The sequence below is a fragment of the Hemitrygon akajei genome, chromosome 18 (assembly GCF_048418815.1).
Source record: "Hemitrygon akajei chromosome 18, sHemAka1.3, whole genome shotgun sequence".
NCBI classification, from domain to species: domain Eukaryota; kingdom Metazoa; phylum Chordata; class Chondrichthyes; order Myliobatiformes; family Dasyatidae; genus Hemitrygon; species Hemitrygon akajei.
This window is the reverse complement of record NC_133141.1, coordinates 36,323,691-36,343,753: the sequence shown is the minus strand read 5'-3', so window position 1 is coordinate 36,343,753 and position 20,063 is coordinate 36,323,691. Positions and strand designations below refer to the sequence as shown.

The 20,063-nt window shown below is 40.6% G+C and overlaps 2 protein-coding genes across 5 annotated transcripts in view; both read right to left on the bottom strand.

Annotated features, from left to right (window-relative positions):
* Positions 1 to 11,457, bottom strand: part of LOC140741322 (leucine-rich repeat-containing protein 46-like) — a 37,295-nt gene extending 25,838 nt beyond the window's left edge. Inside the window, exons 1-4 of one of the 3 annotated variants that reach the window (XM_073071402.1) lie at positions 11,171 to 11,451; positions 7,920 to 8,013; positions 2,313 to 2,421; positions 1,161 to 1,207 (exon numbers count right to left, since the gene is read on the bottom strand). In XM_073071402.1, coding sequence (XP_072927503.1) covers positions 1,161 to 1,207; positions 2,313 to 2,421; positions 7,920 to 8,013; positions 11,171 to 11,264 — 344 coding nt within the window. In that variant the 5' untranslated portion in view covers positions 11,265 to 11,451. Of the gene's footprint in view, positions 1 to 1,160; positions 1,208 to 2,312; positions 2,422 to 7,919; positions 8,014 to 10,666; positions 10,837 to 11,166 lie in introns of all 3 variants that reach the window. The other 2 variants (XM_073071403.1, XM_073071404.1) reach the window with 2 other exon arrangements.
* A 1,133-nt stretch (positions 11,458 to 12,590) lies between these two features.
* Positions 12,591 to 20,063, bottom strand: part of LOC140741321 (secernin-2-like) — a 35,065-nt gene continuing 27,592 nt past the window's right edge. Inside the window, exons 6-9 of one of the 2 annotated variants that reach the window (XM_073071400.1) lie at positions 19,729 to 19,894; positions 19,154 to 19,334; positions 17,339 to 17,413; positions 12,591 to 14,739 (exon numbers count right to left, since the gene is read on the bottom strand). In XM_073071400.1, the coding sequence (XP_072927501.1) occupies positions 14,698 to 14,739; positions 17,339 to 17,413; positions 19,154 to 19,334; positions 19,729 to 19,894 (464 nt within the window). In that variant the 3' untranslated portion in view covers positions 12,591 to 14,697. Of the gene's footprint in view, positions 14,740 to 17,218; positions 17,414 to 19,153; positions 19,335 to 19,728; positions 19,895 to 20,063 lie in introns of both variants that reach the window. The other variant, XM_073071399.1, reaches the window with a different exon arrangement.

Here is a 20,063-nt window from a genome sequence, read left to right as displayed (position 1 = left end):
TAGGCATTTCTACTTTGGACAATTACAAAGTACAAACAACAGTCCTCAAATTTAGTAATTGTACGTCCACAAAGTGAATGATTGCACCTTCTCAGCAAAGACTACATGCAGAATAAACAGGAATCTTTACACTGAATGACTGGTGATCGTCTCAATCAGTAGACACACTCTCATTGGACGAGTGGAATCTCACAGCATTAGGGATATTCGTTCTGAATGAAAAGGAACCATGTACAAGTATTACTAGGCTTTTTCTTCTCCGATAGTCTGTCAGATAACTTGCTTGCATTCTAATTCTGTGGATTCTGATGAGTGTGGGACTTGTAGGCTCCAGGGGTTATGGGTGCTGGACACATCCCTTCCATGTTTAATCAATATTGCTGGAATCTCTCCAATTCCTTGAGGTGTCTGTAAGAAATCTATATCTCTGATCCATAGCAGAGGGCAAGAAGTTCAACTCACAACCGATAATTGAACACCTCATATTTCACCTTGGTAGTCTCCAACCTGAAATGCAATCAATATCGATTTCCCTAACTTCCCATAATCACTCCTCTCTCTTCCCCTCACCCCTCTATGTTTTCCATCATCACTCTGGTCTCCTTACCCCATCTCCTTCTCATCCACCACCCTCATGACCTGCCCATATCCTACACCTTCCTCTCTCTGGTTGCACAGCCCTCTTTCTTCATTCCGTGGTCTACTGTCTTGTCCTTTCAGATTCCATCTTCGTAAGCCCTCTGCCTTTTCCACCTCTTACACATAATGCCCTCCCCTCCACCTTCTTACCTTCCCCCCTCTCCTGGATTCACCTATTATTCTGTATTACCCACTAGCTTGTGCTCCTTCTCCTTCCTCACTGAAGCACACAGTGCAAAGATGACCAAGCAGTAAGGTCCAAGTGAAAGGAAGGGGGTTGCAAATGTTGGAGGAAGGAAGTTAGAGGGCAAGTGGGCAATGGATAAGGGATTCAAAGACTAGAAAGCTGAAGGGTAAGAGGCACTAATGGAAAGGTGAAGAGTGAGAGGCATCAATGAGAGTGTAAATAGTGCCGCCTGAAATGAGAAAAGGCAAGCTTGTCTGAACTAACGTGTCTTTTATGCATTACAAGTACAATACTTCACCAGTGACAAAATTCACATCACATTAAACTCACTTACCTTAAATTGTGAAACAATTCTAAATTTTCTATCTTCTTAATTTGATTCTGTGATTGGATTTGAAGAAATAGAAAGACTGAATGAATGACTGATGTAAACTTCCAGTTAAAGGCTCAACTGTTCACATGTCCTGAGGTGGAATGATTTCTGATATAAAGGTTTTGCTTGTCAAACTTTCTACAATCTAGTACACATGAGGAGTTAAGGATAAAATATTAACTTATTTTCAATTTAAGATTAAGACTGGCCTTTTATGTATTTTCAGTGTCATCTGTTTTAATTTCAACTTAAATATCTGGAATTTGAAGACAATTTGATTTAAATTGTGAGTTAGGTGAATTAAAAAGGAAATATTAACACATACACAACTCCAGCTCCACATACACAACACAAGAAATATTAACACATACACAACTCTTCAAGATTCTATTAAATTTGTCTTGTAAAAGTTCCCATTTTCTGTATGCCTATTTGATTGATCAAATAATATATAGAGAAACGAAGGGCAAAGAGTCCCATCTTCTGCAGGTGAAAACTTGGATATCATTGCTATTACTGTACTATGATCCCCTGTTAAAACCTATTTGGGTAACTGACTGCATCTCCATACATTAGTTTGCTTATTCAACATGAGAGCCTCAACGTCCCTTATTAACATTCATTCTTAAAATGGTTTGCTACAACTAATATTTTATTTCTTGTCTCTGCTTCTGATGCATGAGACCCAATCCCACAGGCAGTGTCCAATCTCTAATAACTGGGATATGGAGTTCAATGGTGCATAGAAAGAAGCCCATAATGCATTTACCAATCGTTTGGATGAGCTTTGCCACTCATGTACAAGCACAGTTAGAGCTGCAGGTGGACATTGTGGTTGAGTCTGGTCTTCTCCTCACTCTATCCATTGCACCACTTTCCAGCATCAGGGTGGCAAGTGGCAAAGTTCCCTCTTTCCCACAGTACTCAGGCAAAATATTTTTACCACTACCACTTCACTGGCTGAGATATCTATGCCATCTGGAGACAAATTTGGAAATTTACAATATGTAAGTCTTAATTTTACAACAACTGATTTACCCAAAGAACTATCAAAAGACAACGCAGTTTCTCTTCAATCAATTCAGTGAAATCACCAGCGGGAGCAGGAATTACCTGCTGAAGGTAAAGACTGCAGATATTTTCCACGCACTCAAAATTTCCTAGGGTGCTGATATTCTCTCGGTCTAATCGAATAGTCATTAGCTTTGCCAGAGCTTCTTTCCTGTATAGAGAATGTGGGCTCATTAACACCAAAAATTAGAGCAATGAAGAGACACCTCAGTATTACATGTTTGGAGACACACTTTGTTACAGTATCTTGAAATTAGGATGGCATTACGAACAACCACCAGATGGAGTACTTACATTTAACAAGTTATAATCCTGATTTTTAAAATTTATTTTATTTAGATACAGTACGGAACAGATCCTTCTGGTCCAACGAACGGCACTGCCCAGCAACCCACCTATTTAACCCTAGCTGAATCATAGGACAATTTACAATGACCAATTAACCTACTATCCAGTATGTCTTTGGACTGTGGGAGGAACTGGGAGCACCCAGAGGAAATGCACATGGTCATGGGGAGAACATACAAACCCCTTACTGGCAGCTCTGGAATTGAGCTCCGACGCCACAAGCTGAAAAAGTGAAGGAAACAAATCCAAGGACTGAGAAGTAACTGAAAATGGGGGCTTGTAAGACTGACTTTGGTGTTGTAAAGACACTAAACACTGACTGGAAGACTTAAAAACAGGGGGAAGATAGAGCTTACGGCAACATTTTAGTTAAGATACAGTACTGTGCAAAAGTCTTAAACATAGTTTAAAAAAATTCTGTGAAGCGAAGATGCTTTCAAAAATAATGTAATGAAGTTTCTAAATATTAAACAATTTACTATAAAAAGAGCAGTTAAACAGTAGAAAAAAACTAAATCAATATTTGCTGCAAACATTCTTTGCCTTTAAAACTGCATCAATTCTCTTAAGTACACTGCTGAGCAATTTTATAAGAAAATTGGCTGGTAGGCTGTTCCAAGCACCTTGGAGAGCTTGCCACAGTTCTTCTGCAGACTTTGGCTGTCTCTCTAGGTAATCTCAGACAGCCTCGATGATGTTGATATCAGGGCTCTGTGGAAGCCACACCATCTGTTGCTGCACTCTGTTCTTCATTTCACTGAAGATAGTTCTTTATGAACTTGGACATATGTTTGGGGTCATTGTTCTGTTGCAGAATGGAGTTGGGGCCGATCAGACACCTCCGTGATGGTATTGCGTGATGGATGAAAAGCTGCTTGTACTTCTTAGCATTGAGGATTCCATTAACTCTGACCAGAACACCATCTACATTTGCAGAAATGCAGCACTAAACCTGCAGGGAACTTCCGCCGTGCTTCACTGTTGGCTGCAGACACTCATTCATGTAGCACTTCTATGGACAAACTGCCTCCTGTTCAAGCCAAAAATTTCAAATTTTGACTCACCAGTTCAGCACCCCAGTCGTTGTATTTTTGTGCGTGGGTGAGTCTCTTGGCTTTGTTTCACTTCAGAAGAATGGCTTTTTGGCAACAACTCTTCAAAGAAGACCACTTCTGACAAGTCATCTGTGGACTATAGAGGGGTGTACTTGGGCTACAGTAGTTTATGTGAGTTCAGAGCTATAGCAGTGCTGGATTTCTTCCGATTTAGAAGGGACATCAGTGTAATGTATCTCTCGCTCATCTGCACTTAGTTTTCATGCCTGACCACTGTGTTTCTGGTCCTTAATCTCGCCCTTTTCTTTGTGCTTCTTCAGAAGAGCCTGAACAGCACACCTTGAAACTCCTGTCTGTTGCAAAATTTCTGTTTTGGAGAGACCTTGCTGATGCAGGATGAGCACTGTTAGGAAAATTAATTTACTAAGGAAATCAATTAAAGTTGATTGTAAGTAAATAGACATGGACTTCAAAGTAAAGAGAGCTTTATTCACAATATCATGGGGGAGTGGAACAGCTAACAGTGGGTTTTGAATCCAAATAATACAGTTCCTTTTATACATGTACAAATTGATTGCAAAAGCAAAGGCTGTTCAATTAACCTTGTGAATTACAATAGATAAGCTAAGTTCACATGCAGTTCTCTTGTGCTGAACTATATCCATAGCAACACCAAACATTAAAAATTCAGTCCTGTATACAATTTTGTAATAACAGTTTGTCTCATATCCTTGAGGCTAGTTCTTACAAGATAAGCAACTGCAGGTATTTATTCTATGAACTGTCTCTGCTAAAAGTCAAGGCCATATCTATAACAAATAAAGCTGCAAACTGGTTTCCATACTCAAAAGCTAATACTAACCCTTTGCTATCAAAATCTTTAACTCAAATATTTTCCTCCACACCACAACCACCTTGTGTCTTGTTGCTATGCTCATTCTTTCCATTGTTACAAACCCCATAACTGGGTCACTTACCAGCAAAGATGGAGAGGTCCGTTGAAGTCTGATGATATGATTTTTAACAGTATTTATTAGTAAAAATACACAAAAATAATATCAATGCAAACATACAGATAATATACGTCGTCAATACTAAATCTGAAAGTGCGGGTATAATAATAATCAATGAGAAATAAGCTCTATCGTTGTCTAGGGGATAATGTATTGTCCGATGGAAATATAAAAGTCACTCAGTTCATGCAGGCTTCAGCCTTTGGTTTGCTGGCTTCAGCTGAATTTGCAATTGTTGGAGAGAGAGAGATTTTGAGAAAAGAAACTTGCTGGCTTTCCTTGATCTGATCTTGATCCGTATTCGTCCTTTAGCGAGGCCGTTCCGTGGAGGACCTGTCATCCAGGCAAGGATGGACACACACACAAGTCCCCACCGGTCTCATACGTTTCTCCTGGTGTGTCTGAAGGGGTTGTTCCCCAGACCCTCTTTTATCCTTACTCACGGGGTCTCAGATGTCAATCAGGTTGGGATGATGCAATCCCTCAACCAGCCCACTCTGGTCATCCCCTGAGGGCTTCAATGAATAGTACAGTACTCAATACACAATTCCGTCTCCAAGAGACAATGGCCGTTATCCGTGGCTTTGTCTTGCTGAGGGGCCAGGACACATTCCAAAACCTTGAGGATTCTCTCTCATTTCCTGGGTCCCAGACCCGAATTAATAGTGATCTTGCGATTCTCAAGAAGGAGGGGGCGACTTTGTATCCTTCGGCCCCTCAGAGTTGTGACACATTCGTAACACCATGGTGTAAGAATTGATGATTTGAAGGATAAACTGTCACATCTGCCACACCTTTACCTTTCAATCTGGTTGTCCTTCACCCAGTTTGATTCCTTGTACACCCATATGTTTCAGTTAATCAGCTTAGTTCATTCAACTCATTACGACATTGATCATTAGCATCCTGTTTGTTATCTTTGCTTAATCATGCACTAGGCTATATACCTACAAAGTCATCATGTTTTTATTTGAAAAGTGGTCTATTATGTTACTTTCTTTAAAATTACTAAAATTACTCTAACATTTAATTTTTAGAAAATAAACATATGGAAATCTAAAATTTGCTCTTTTCTACTGACACACTAATACAGAAGACAAAAAACAAATATCTAAAACAAAATTTAGATAAAAAAATCTAAACTGCCTAAGACTTTTGCACAGTACTATATATGCAGAACAATACATATTATACAAATTATAACACTGTTAACCCAAACTCATTATTTCTAAACTCATTCCTTGGTAATTTCTGTAATATGATATTGAACAGAATACATTTCAAAATAACAACATTAATACTTTATCTAAAATTACTTTTACATTAGTACATGTGGTTTACCCTCACATTTAGCTACTGAATTTATAAAAGTCCTCCCTCAACATCAGCAACACTCAAACACTTCAAAACAAATGAGAAGCTTTTTAGGTAGTCATTGTTGCAATGTAGGCATCTGATTTTGCCTGTTCTTTCATGGGACACAGACATCACTGGCAAGGCCAGAATTCAATTCCCATACCAACTGACCTTGTACCGACTGACTTGCTAAGCCAGTTAAGAAAAGCGGGTTTGGAGACACAGAAAAATAAGGCTGGCAACTTTCCTTCACTGAAGTCCATTATATCCAAATGGCTTTTAACAATACCTGCAGCTTCATTGTCATCATGTCCCATCATCATGAAGCAGGTCCAGAAGAAGTTTACGAGTATGATTCCAGGAATGATAGGGCTAATGTATGAGAAGTGTTTGATGGCTTTGATGGCTCTGGGCCTGTACTCACTGGCGTTTAGAAGAGTGAGGGGTGATTTCATTGAAACATACCGGATATTGAAAGACCTAGATCAATTGAAGTTGCTCCCTTAAGTGAGAGAGTCTAGGACCAGAGATCATAGCACCGATTAGAAGGATGTGCCTTTAGAACAAATACGAGGAAGAATTTCTCGAGCTAGAGGGTAGAGAATCAGTGGAATTCATTGCCAAAGATGTGGAGGCCAAGTCATTGGTTATATTTAAGGCGAGGTTGATATGTTCTTGATTAGTAAGGATGTCAAAGGGAGAAGAAAGGAGAACGGGGTTGAGAGAGATAATAAATTAGCCATGATTGAATGAGTAAACTCAACGTGCCAAATGGTCTAATTCTGCTCCTATGTCTTATGATCACTTGTGATACCGGGTTAATTTCAAATTTATTAATTTAATTTAATTTAAATTTCCCAACTGCTGTTGCAGGAATTGATATTGTTCCTCTGTAGCATTAGTCCTACGCTCTAGATTATTAGTCCGCTACATAGCCACAATACCAGGGTGAATAGAAAGACCCCAAACAGATGAATAATTAACAGACAATTTTATTTTATTGATGCTGGTTGTGGCGTAAATATCTTACAGATTACTGCCATGAGATATTCTGTATCTACAAGCAAGGTCAGACATGGCTTCATTTTAATATCCCATCCCAAAGATATCTTCGTTGAGCACCCTCATTAATAGGCTGGACTGTCACCCCTGGAATGAGTGTGCAAGATGCTGTATATTGGATCCCTCTCTAGTAAACAGCAGAAAACAGTTTCCTGCTGCTAAGCCTTTCAGTGCCATCCAATCTCCACCCACCAGAAAGCCCATGTAGCCCTTCCATTTTTCATTCATCCATGTCCATCTCTGAGAGTATCTTAAATGTCTCTATTGTATCTGCCTCTACCACCTCTCCTGGCAGCACATTCCATGCACCTACCACTCTGTGTAAAAAAAAAACTCTGACATCCCCCCCCCCATACTTCCCTCCAATCATCTTAAAATTATGCCCCCCATATTATTATTTTGCTCTTGTGCCCCTGTGACCCTTGCTAGGGTGTTGGCAGTCCTGTAGTACCTGACCCAAGTCACTATTCTTCGCATGAGATTTAACTCACAATTTCACTACATAGGGCAACAAAGCTGACAGATAGAAACTGCTTTGTAAAGTTCGTAGGACAGCAAGCAGGGAACCCCTGGATCAGTTTGTACCCTTTCTATTGAGGCTAAGGGTAGCAACTATACCAGTGTCCTGAGCTCAAAGACAAATCAGCAAACCTTGGAGTTTTTGAAATCCATTGGTGGCATATCAAACAAAGCCAATTAACATCAAGTTATGATATAAACTATTTCTTCACATTATTACTATCACTGTGTCGGCATTCAGTTGTAAAGACAGAGCTCTGCTCATTATAAATTCCAACTACTGAGCTGTCACTCACATATCTTCCATTCTATGTTCCTCAGCATGCAGATTTCGCTCAGCAACCAGCGACATGGAAATCTGTACCAACTTCTCTGATTCAGGTGAGTATTCTGAAATCAATAGGATCACATCGTTACTATAAGTTGGAAAGTAATAACTCGAGAAAGAATCTATCAGCTTTCAAATCAAGTTGATACATTCTTTCTTGAGGTACTAACTAAAGGCTTGTAAAAATCAAGAGGTTTACAGATTAATTGCCTCTACACATCTCTCTGTGCTTCATTAAATCTTTGGGAATAACCTAGCCAGAGGTGTCATTTAGTGTTTGATGTACTAATGAATCCAAAATAAGAGCCAGAAGATTTTTCCTAAACACGTTTTTCAGTCAAAACTGAAAATGAAAAGGCCTTCCCAATTAAATCCAAACTTAGAACCAGAAGTACATAATGGAAAAATGAAAAGTGAAGGAGAGCATGCCAGCAGCAAAACCAGATATATTCAGAGAGAAGGATCAACTTAGTGAAATTAGAAGACCATACTTGCATGCAAATAATATAAACAAAATGAGGTAACTGCCTATGGATCAGATCTTCTTCTTCTACCAATTTCCACTCTCCTCCACTGCCTTACCTGGATTCACCTATCACCAGCCAGTATTTGCTGCACCTCTTCCCTCCACCATTTTGTACAAGGCTATCTTCCTTCTTTATTTCAGTTCAGATAAAAGGTCTCAACCTGAAACATAGACTGTCTATTTCCTTCCATAGATGTTGCCTGGCTTTATGAGCTCTTCCAGCATGCCACCATTGAAGTTATCTTTAAAAGGCAGTGCCTCCAGAGGTCAGCATCTATCATTAAGGACCCTCACCACATGGAACATGTCCTCTTTTCATTACCACCATTTGTGAGGAGGTACTAAGGAGGAATTTCTTTAGTAGAGGGTAGTGAATCTGTGGAATTCATTGCCATAGATGGCTGTGTGAGCCAAGTCATTGTGTATACAGTATTTAAAGCAGAGGTTGATAGGTTCTTGATTAGTCAGGACGTCAAAGGTTACAAGGAGAGGGCAGGAGAATGGGGTTGAGAGGGATAATAAATCAGCTACGATGGAATGGCAGAGCAGACTTGATGGCATGAATGGTCTAAATCTGCTCCTATGTCTTATGAAGATCCACATCAATGTTTCAGGAACAGCTAAATCTCCTCTGCCATTAGATTTCTGAATGGTCCATGAAGCCATGAACACTACCTTCTTATTCCTCTTTTGCATTATTTATGTATTTATTTATTATTGCAACTTATGGTATTTTTATGTCTTTTACTGTACCGCTGCTGCAAAATAACAAACTTCCTTCTAATTCTGATTTTGTGTGTTTAGTCAATTTTCATTCTGCAGTCCTACACATCTAGTCATGAATGATGGTAGACAATTAAACAACTCCATTTTAGCTGTCAGAAGCAAAACAACACTTACTATTGTTTTGTGGATTACCCAGTCCTGAAGGATTTTGGCCCGAAATGTCGACTGTACTCTTTTCCTAGGTGCTGCCTGGCCTGCTGAGTTCCTTCAGTATTTTGTGTGTGCTGCACATATTACTGTTTTCTTTTTTAAAGAAATGAACCACATTCAAGGCATATTTGGTAAAACTCCAATAATCCATCACACACTGACAGATATTGTTTAAGATATAATAAATTTTCCAGTGAACCAATGAAAGTTTAAAGAGATCATGGGAACTGGGCCCACAATACGTGGGAAGGGAGCATGGCAAACATTATATGGTGAAGCAAATGCTGAACTGTTCAGATTACTGAATATTCAGGTAGTGGATTATCAGAGTTTTACTGAATTGAGTGAGCCTGCCCATTTTTGAAGATGCAAACAAAAGTGAAGTTTAAATAAATGCTAAAATGCATTCACAGTTTATCAATGATGTCAGTTAAGGTAAGGTTTATTTCTTGAGTCTCAAGAGTCTGATTTCCCAGTTTGGGCATATCTAATTGTTAAACTCCTGCCAGACCTCCTCAACAAGTAGCCACTGCCTACTGCACCATGAATTTCAGGACAAGTCTATGAGATTGAGTGTATCTGATGGGCTGAGCAGCCTTCGTACAGTACATCTTTATGTACTATTCTTGTTCCTCTATTTATTCTTCCTCTTCGGCTTCTTAGTGACAAAGGGACAAACTTCCACAATGCTACACTTCCACATTACATTACCCAAACAGCCATTCTTAATGTGTCAGTCAACACTATTAATCCATCTTCCAGGTTGATCTGCCTTTGCTCAATCTCCAGACAGGTCCATTATTCATCTGGAATCAGCAGAAATCTAAATGTGTAATTCATCTGTAACCTAAACTGTGTTAGCATTCAACACTCCTTACATCTGCCTCTAGATATCTTAAAACACTTTACATCTAATGATACATTTAATGAACTTGTTCAGAAAATTATTACAAGAAATGTGGTGGCCTATTTTTGGGCATTAGTATCTAGCTGTTCAAACAGGAAATACTCCATTACAAGTCCTTGATTCATATATGAACACAATAATTAGAAGGAAGTATAGACCACTGGGCCCCTCAAATTTGCGTTCATCTGGTTTTAATCTCAATTTCATTTTTCAGTCTACCTGCATAATTTTCAGTCCATCATCTAGCATCTATCTGACTGCCTTAGTGGTGTTTCACCCCACCCCCTCTGGTCTTCTCCTATCATTTCGCATTTCCCCCTCCCCCTCCTACTTTCAAATCTCTTACTATCTTTCCTTTCGGTTAGTCCTGAAGAAGGGTCTCGGCCCGAAACGTCGACAGTGCTTCTCCTTCTCGATGCTGCCTGGCCTGCTGTGTTCCACCAGCATTTTGTGTGTGTTGCTTGAATTTCCAGCATCTGAAGATTTCCTCGTGTTTGCTTAGTGGTATTTAAGAAGCTTTTAGATAGGCACATAAATATGCAGAGTTGAAGGGATACAGATTATGTGCAAGCAGAAGAGATTTAATTTAATTTAGCATCATGTTGTTGGAAGTTGGGAAGTGGAAGAGTTAGTGGGTTGGGAGTGGAAGGTGGAGGGGGTAAGTTGGGGGTGGAGTGTTCGTGGGTGAGTGGGGAGGGAAGTTGGGGGTGGAGCGTTCGGAGGTTGGAGGCGACATGACTCCCTTTTGGTGTTTGGCTGTTACTGTCGAATCTTGCTGTCGGTTTTACGGTCGAGAGTGACGATGCAGGGCCCGTCCCGGGATCTACCACTCTATGCCCTACCTACCTACCCGACCCCGGGCCGCTCTCCTCCGAATCTCCTGCCGACCCCGGGCCGCTCTCCTCCGAATCTCCTGCCGGCCCCGGCCCGTTCTCCTGCTCCATGTCTCAGCTGCCTCGGCACGCTGTTACCATGCCAACCATCCCGTTCTTGCCGCTAGCCGACGCCAACGAGTTCAGAGCATGTGCAAGAGATGCCACTGGCCGGCCGGTAAAACGTCGCCCCCTGATGGTCAGGATTTCTATTAGCACATACCAACTTCTCGAAGACCATGGACTTGTCCCATCGGCACTCTTTCTCACTCCAAAACATATTGCCTGCCTTGTGCAGTATTTCCAGCGCTCGGTCTTCTTTATTAACTCGTTGACTACTAGGAAGAGACGACTGAGAAGCGCCTAGGGCAGACAGCCGGGAGACCTTTGTAGTGAAGTACTACACTGCTAAAGGTAGTAACTGTTAGCTGCTCTATCAGGTATTCATAAAGGATTCCATTGTGCTACTTGAAGAAAATGGGGTAACTAGCCCCTAATCCTCACTCAACAGTATCAAGATTGGCATCTTGAAAAGGTGTAAATTCCCAAATCCTTTTACAGTCAATGGCTCTGCATTTTTCCTATAGCAATGATTCTTAGCCCCAACACACAAAATGCTTAAAGGACTCAGCAGGTCAGGCAGCATCTCCGGAGAGGCGTAAAAGAGCTGACATTGCCAGCTAGGACCCTTCGTCAAGATTTCCAGCATCTGCAGAATCTCTTGTGTTTTTAATTCTCAACCCCAAACCTTTTCACCAGCTGTGAAGAAGCAATAGCAGAACTGACAGCTTTATACTACACTAGATTAGGTGGGAACACTGTTTCAGAGAAGGCTGAGGGACAATCTGGCAGACATCTTTGAAGGTTTGAGAGGGCTATTCTAGGGCACATACAGAGGAACCATTTTCACACGGCAGAGAATGGAGCAAGGGATCAAAGATAATATGATTACGAATGAACCCAATATAGAACTTAGAGAGGTGGTAGAGGCAGATACAATAGAGACATTTAAGATACTCTCAGAGATGGACATGGATGAGTGAAAAATGGAAGGGCTACATGGGCTTTCTGGTGGGTGGAGATTGGATGGCACTGAAAGGCTTAGCAGCAGGAAACTGTTTTCTGTTGTTTGCTTTGTAGTAATGTAAAAGTATAGAATTTTAAATCAGTTGGAGTTGAATTTACAGGGAAGTTAAAGTCCAGGCAATTTGATGGGGTATGCTTTATTTGTGTATGTATGGATCAGTTCTATTCTACAATAGAAACTGCATTTAGTAAGTGAATCACAACCTTTCTATTTTAAGGTGAGGAGTAATGCCCACACTTAACATTTGCAAAATATTTTAACATACTATATTCAACCAGCTTAGGTACCATGAACATCAGTAATTCAAAGTGTTTGAATAGTCATTCATATCTTTATTAGTTAACAGTATCATAAATAATAGTTTACAGCAGGGTAATCTTATGCTGCAGTTCTTTCAACATTTTTCCAACAGAATTCTATCTACAGCAGTGCACACAAGTTTACCAACTTTGGTGCAGTATTAAATCAACACCCATTTCTTTTTGTTTCACATTGTGGAATGCATAAATAGAAGTGTTTTCACCTGACTTGCTCACAATATTGCACAACTGCAGGACAATCTGAACATGTATCAATATCTTGCGTCTCCTTCAAAACTATTGGTTTAAACGTGACATTTCTGGGGATTTAATTTTTAGTGTGTGTTAGATTGCAACTGGAATTATATTAGTCCTGGTATCACCACATTACAACAGGTACAGACAGTGCTGAAAATTTCAAATATAAAACACAAGTTAACACCTTCATTAAGGAAGAGAGATGTCGTCTAGCAGAAGTTGATTGGCTATGAAAGGGTTAATACACGATGAGCATTTGATAGCACTGGGCCTGTACTTACTGGAGTTTAGAAGAATGGGGGGGGGGGGGGGGGGGAATCTCATTGAAACCTACCAAGTATTGAAAGAGTCAATGTGGAGCAGATGTTTCCATTAAGACCAGAGGGCACAGAACAGAAGATCATTCTATTAGAACAGGGATGAGGAGGAATTTCTTTAGCCAGAAGGCAGTAAATCTCTGGAATTCATTGCCACAGACAGCTGTGAAGGCCAAATCATTGGGTATATTTAAAGCAGAAAGTGATAGGTTCTCGATTAGTGAGGATATCGGAGGTCACAGGGAGAAGGTAGGAGAATGGCATGGGGGGGGGGGGGGAAGAAATCAGCCATGATCACATGGTGAAGCATACTTAATGGGCCAAATAGCATAATTCTTCTCCTATGTCTTTTGGCAGCAAAGATATACCAAGAAAATAAACCAAACTGAAATGTATATAGCATAATTCACAGTCACGAAGGGAGAGGGAAGTTTTAAGTTACTGATATGGGCTGCGGACATTTTCCTCAAGTACAAAACCTTATTGGGTGAGCAGGTGCTATAAATGACTGGCAAGATGAGAGGGGAGATGAAAGACAACATGATTTACTTCTAAAGAACATAAACACACTAAAGTTCTGTATGAATTATTTCAAGTACTGTTTCTGCAACACAGTTTTCAGTTTTAGGGGGAAAAGAAGTTAGTCTTCAAATTTTGATATCAGACACTTTCAATTATTAAGATAAATCAGTGGCTGGTCCAAAACTTCAAGTGTTCATGCCAGGTCATCAAGATGGGAAGGAAGTGAGATAACACTTGGAATATTTGACAAACTTTTTTCTCTCACTGCTGCAGCAGGGAAAATGTTCTAGAAAATCTCTCTGCCTGTTCACTACCCACCCCATCAACACCACATACTCACCTTAAAAAGAGGAGGAAATGCCTTTCCCCAACGCTCCCACCAAATTCTTGCTAAAAAAATGCATCTCTGAAACTATGGAAATGTGACAAATCCATAGAGCTACTTTTTGGTGTTCTTTAATTACAAGGGGAGAAAATAAACAAGTAATCAAGAAATTCTATCCCACCGATCCCAGAGAGACAGCAAGACGCCAGTAAATGCATCTTTTAAAAATAACACAGGATTATGTGGCAGTTTAGTAAATTACACTATCCTTTTAATTAATTCAGAGATGTACACATTTTCCCCAAAGACTCTGTATCCCTGGAAAATTGGAGCTACAGAATTTTCCCTTACCTGCAAATGTTGAAACATTCTCAAAAAGTGAGACATCAAAAGGAATATATTGTAAGACAATATCCAGGTAAAACTAAAGGGGTAGGACCAGCCTTGCAAATTAAAACAAATAATTCAAGTTTCAGCCGATCTTGTTTATTAGTTCCAATCAAGTTAGTTCACAGTTGGACACTTCAGACAACTGTGATGTAAATCCACCAGTCTGCTTCTAGGCAGTCTCTGAAGAGGAGGGACAATGGCAAACTTGGCTCAGTTATCAGTACAACGGGTAGATCTATTGTGGGGGGGGGGGGGTGAGTGTCTGTGTGTGTGACAAAAACTCATGGCTCCAAGGAAGTCGCCCATTTCATTTGCTTCTGTAGGTCAACGGCCTGGCAGTTGGCAACATCTGAAAATCCATACAAAAAAAAATCATGGAGGAGCAAAACGCACAAAATGCTGGAGCAGTAGAATCAGCAACACGAGAAGATCTGCAGATGCTGGAAAGGCAACACCTCCAGCAACAAAATGCTGGAGGGACTCAGCAGGTCAGGCAGCATTCATGGAGAGGAAAAAAGTGTCAACTCTTCTGGCCTAGACCCTTCATCAGGACTGGAAAGGAAGGGGGAAGAAGCCAGAATTAGAAGGTGGAGGGAGGTGAAGGAGGACAAGCTGGAAGGTGATAGGTGAGACAGGGCGAGGGGGAAAGTGGGTGGGTGGGGAAGGGGGGGAATGAAGTGAGAAGTTGGGAGGTGATAGGTGGAAAGGGTAACCAGCTTAAGAAGAAGGAATATGATAGGAAAAGAGAACGGACAATGGGAGAAAGGGAAGGAGCATCTGGAAGAGGTCAACTGATTTTTTTTAAATCATTGAAAATTTTTGAACAAGTACAAATGATTTTATGCTTTGTTGCCTGCAATCTGACTGGATAGTTCTGAATACGATTTGATATGACAGCACACCGGTTAATATCTTAACTTAGTAGACTAATATTGCAAGATTTGGATTAGTAATCAAGTGATCCCAGGTCAGATTATATCATGGTTACTGAGGGATTTAAATCTGTGTTAAATAAATCTGGACTAGACTGGGAACCAGAGAACTTCAGGACTATTTCTACAAACATATTGATGAAGGGAAAATCTGCTGTTCTTGCCTAGCTTAAACTCCACGTGTTTAATTCTTCATTGTCCTTGAAGTTATTGTTCAAATTGTAGATGATTAGGATCAAGCATTGTTAATAAGGCCAATTCCCTTCTTTCCAAATCCTGAAGAAGGGTTTGGCCCTGAACCATCAACTGTTCATTCCTCTCCAAAGATGCTGCCTGACCTGCTGAATTCCTCCAGCAGAGTGAGTGTGAGTGTGAGTGTGTGTGGCAGAATAATCATACCACTTCCTACCCCACTCACCTCCTCCCTGCAATACAATCTGTCCTTCTGTGTGCCAAGCTTGGTGATTTCTTCGAGACATTTTCTTCACTGGAAACCCTTCTCCCTGCATTTCCAACCCCATTCTTTGTACATGAACAAAGTTCAAAGTCAATAAACATTATAACCATCACAGAAACTGCTAGAGGAACTCAGCAGATCATACAGCATCTATGGAGGAGAATTAAACAGTCGATGTTTCAGGCCGAGACCCTTCATCGGGACTGTTTATTCCCCTCCATAGATGCTGCCTGACCTGCTGAGTTCCTCCAGCATCTTGTGTGTTGCTCTGGATTTCCAGCATCTGCAGAATCTTGTGTTTAGCATTATAACTAAACATGAATCTGTTACAGAGACTCCTCCTTACCATACCTTTCTAAAATTTGGGTGCAATTAGGTACCTGCACAAATGCAAAATGCCTACATTGTCTCAATTTGTTAAGTATGTTTGTAATCTTTAGGAGCACACTTCAGCCTAAAGTGACTATGAATGAGTGTGACGAATCAAAATCCAGCTACTATTTCATACCTGATGTGTTTTTATTTCACATAAACTTCACTGGGATGAATCACCTCCCACAAAACATGACCATCCTCTTGCTGCGTTTGTCTGGAGATCTCTTGACTGTACAGGAAGATTCTAAAGCTCAGCAGGAGTTACACATCAGATGAATGACTTAGGTTTGAGTTTCATCTTTTAATTTAATCTCAGTGAGACCTCCTAGTTGCTGGTTTCTCTGAACAGCACTTCATGAAAAGTTCAATTAAAATTTGTACCACGGCCCTGCAAAGGGCCTGTTTCTGGGCTGCAGTGTTCTATGACTCTATGGAATAGTCACTGGATTTTAGTGTGCTCCAACAAGATTGCAAAGATATTTAGCATAATCAGATTGGGTGCAATAGTAAATGGATTTTAATTTTAAACAGTGGTGGAGAAAATTGCAGGGTAGATATTTGTACTTCTATGCTACCAGCAAGGGTCACTGTTTGGGACAAGTTCAGCATGTCTGACATCTTGACACCAGCAGCACTGTCCTTCCTCTTTATCTGTCTAACCATGGCTTGGTCAGGGAACTCTCGGTTTGGCATAGTCTCTGCTAATTTATGAAAATTACAAGGACTCTTCAGACTTGGGTTGGAAATCAGAGTTATAATAGGCAGAAAAGTCTATCTACGCTGTTATCCATTGTACCAGATGGTGCACTACACATGATCATGTACACCTCTTGTTCCACCTGCACCTAGATAGAACTTGCAATCTTCCATCTGAAGAGGCTCAGATTCAGCAGACCACCAATATCTCCAAGTACATCTTCATCGTGAACAGATGGGCCAAGAGGAGCAGGTTACCGCCCCCATCTCATCCTAGCAGCTACTTCTACAGGATCTCCTGAAGGACCATCCCCGTGCTGGACATGAAGTACATTTAAGGGATTAAACAAGCAGAGTATAAAATGTACCTATGGCAGGATGTGTGAAGTAACAGCTTTGAAGGTTTATTTATAAAACTTGATCTCTGTATCAACACAGTCAAAGAAGAGATCTGCCATTTCTTCTGGGTTGAAGGATGCTCCACTAACCAACATGTTCTTGATAGCCTGTAGTCCTTGCCTCTCAAGGTTCTGCATTGTCTCATGCAACTGTATACCCTGCTCCTGAAAGGGAAGAAGAATTGAAGAATTAATAAAGTCAATTGATACAGGAGTGTGCCAATCCAACACCAAAGTTCCAAGATGATGTGAGGTCATGGAACCTATAGAGATTGAAGAGGAGGAGGTGCTTGCTATCTTGAGGCAAATCAGAGTAGATAAATCCCCAGGACCTGACAGGGTATTCCCTCAGATCTTGAAGGAGACTAGTGTTGAAATTGCAGGGGCCCTGGCAGATATATTCAAAATGTCGGTATCCATTGGTGAGATGTCGGAGGATTGGAGGATAGCTCATGTTGTTCCGTTGTTTAAAAAAGGCTCTAAAGTAATCTGGGAAATTATAGGCTGGTAAGTTTGATGCCAGTTATTGGAAGGAGTACTAAGAGATAGGATCTACAAGTATTTGGATAGACAGGGACTTATTAGGGAGAGTCAACACGGCTTTGTGTGGTAGGTCATGTTTAACAAATCTATTAAGAGTTTTTTGAGGATGTTACCAGGAAAGTGGATGAAGGGAAGGCAGTGGATGTTGTCTACATGGACTTCAGTAAGGCCTTTGACAAGGTCCCACATGGGAGATCAGTTAGGAAGATTCAGTCGCTAGGTATACATGGAGAGGTAATAAATTGGATTAGATATTGGCTCAATGGGAGAAGCCAGAGAGTGGTAGTGGAGGATTGCTTCTCTGAGTGGAGGCCTGTGACTAGTGGTGTGCCACAGGGATCAGTGCTGGGTCCATTGTTATTTGTCATCTATATCAATGATCTGGATGATAATGTGGTAAATTGGATCAGCAAATTTGCTGATGATACAAAGATTGGAGGTGTAGTGGACAGTGAGGAAGGTTTTCAAAGCTTGCAGAAGGATCTGGACCAGCTGGAAAAATGGCAGATGGAGTTTAATGCAGACAAATGTGAGGTATTGCACTTTTGAAGGAAAAACCAAGGTAGAACATACAAGGTAAATGGTAGGGCACTGAGGAGTGCAGTAGAACAGAGGGATCTGGGAATACAGATACAAAATTCCCTAAAAGTGGTGTCACAGGTAGATAGGGTAGTAAAGAAAGCTTTTGGCACATTGGCCTTTATAAATCAAAGTATTGAGTATAAGAGTTGGAATGTTATGATGAGGTTGTATATGGCATTAGTGAGGCTGAATTTGGAGTATTGTGTGCAGTTTTGGTCACCGAATTACAGGAAAGATATTAATAAGGTTGAAAGAGTGCAGAGAAGGTTTACAAGGATGTTGCCGGGACTTGAGAAATTGAGTTACAGAGAAAGGTTGAATAGGTTAGGACTTTATTCCCTGGAGCGTAGAAGAATGAGGAGAGATTTGATAGAGGTATATAAAATTATGATGGTTATAGATAGAGTGAATGCAAGCAGGCTTTTTCCACTGAGGCTAAGGGAGAAAAAACCCGAGGATATGGGTTAAGGGTGAAGGGGGAAAAGTTTAAAGGGAACATTAGGAGGGGCTTCTTCAGAGAGTGGAGGGAGTGTGGAATGAGCTGCCAGATGAAGTGGTAAATGCGGGTTCACTTGTAACATTTAAGAAAAACTTGGACAGGTACATGGATGAGAGGGGTATGGAGGGATATGGTCCAGGTGCAGGTCAGTGGGACTAGGCAGAAAAATGGTTTGGCACAGCCAAGAAGGGCCAAAAGGCCTGGTTCTATGCTGTAATGTTGTATGGTTCTATGATCAGAGTTTTGCTATAGTTCTTTCCCCAAATTAAAAGCAACAGTACCTGTCCACTCTCCATTGTAGCTTTGGCTTGCTGATGTGCCTTATACAATTCATGCCTGCGATCTGGCTTGCTCTGGAACCGCGGCTTCCTCCGGACAGGATCCTCCTCACCATAAGATGGAGAAATCACCATAGAAACCGGTGTTACATCATCAATAAAGATAAAGGGTTTGAAGACAGATCTATTAATAAAAGAGTTGCAAAACACGAAAGGGAAAAAGGTCACAGATAGAAGAATTAAATAATCAAAATATTGTAACCATCCTCCTACATGTGAATAATGGTGTGTAAAATGTTTCTTAATATCACTTCTAACCCCTCCAGCATAGACATTAAAGGTAATCAGGTCAGTTCTAATATAATTAATCTGTTATACAAATTGCAAAATGAATTCAATTTTACATTTTCTCATTTAGTCTTAATAATTTTTTTTGAAGTTTTCACTTTAAGGCAATGCTGATAAGAGGTATAACTTTACAAAGGTGGACGTCAGTCAGATACCAGGATAAAGTGGTAGAATCTTTCAACACTACACTTTAATGCACTGAGTGCGTTTACCAATGGTGGGTTATTGACCTTGAAGGATCAGGGGTTGCTGTAAAGAAGTGCACACAAGGCAAGGCATCATCTTGAGGCAGGATGGACACCATACTGCCAGTGGTACAGAAAGCCTCAGAGTCCATGCAGATTCCACTCTCCTTATTGCGCAAGATGTCCATGATAGTCTCTGCTTTAATGCTACCTACAGTGACACAATAAAAAAAGAACTTTTAGTTTCCTGAAGACAAGCAGCTCGTTGCATTGTATCTGGGTCTGTTGTACATTAATTGATGGAATTTACTGGTCAATAACTCCAGTGTCATTAATATCAAGCTCTCGACCACTGGCACATTTTGGCTGCAATGTATCCT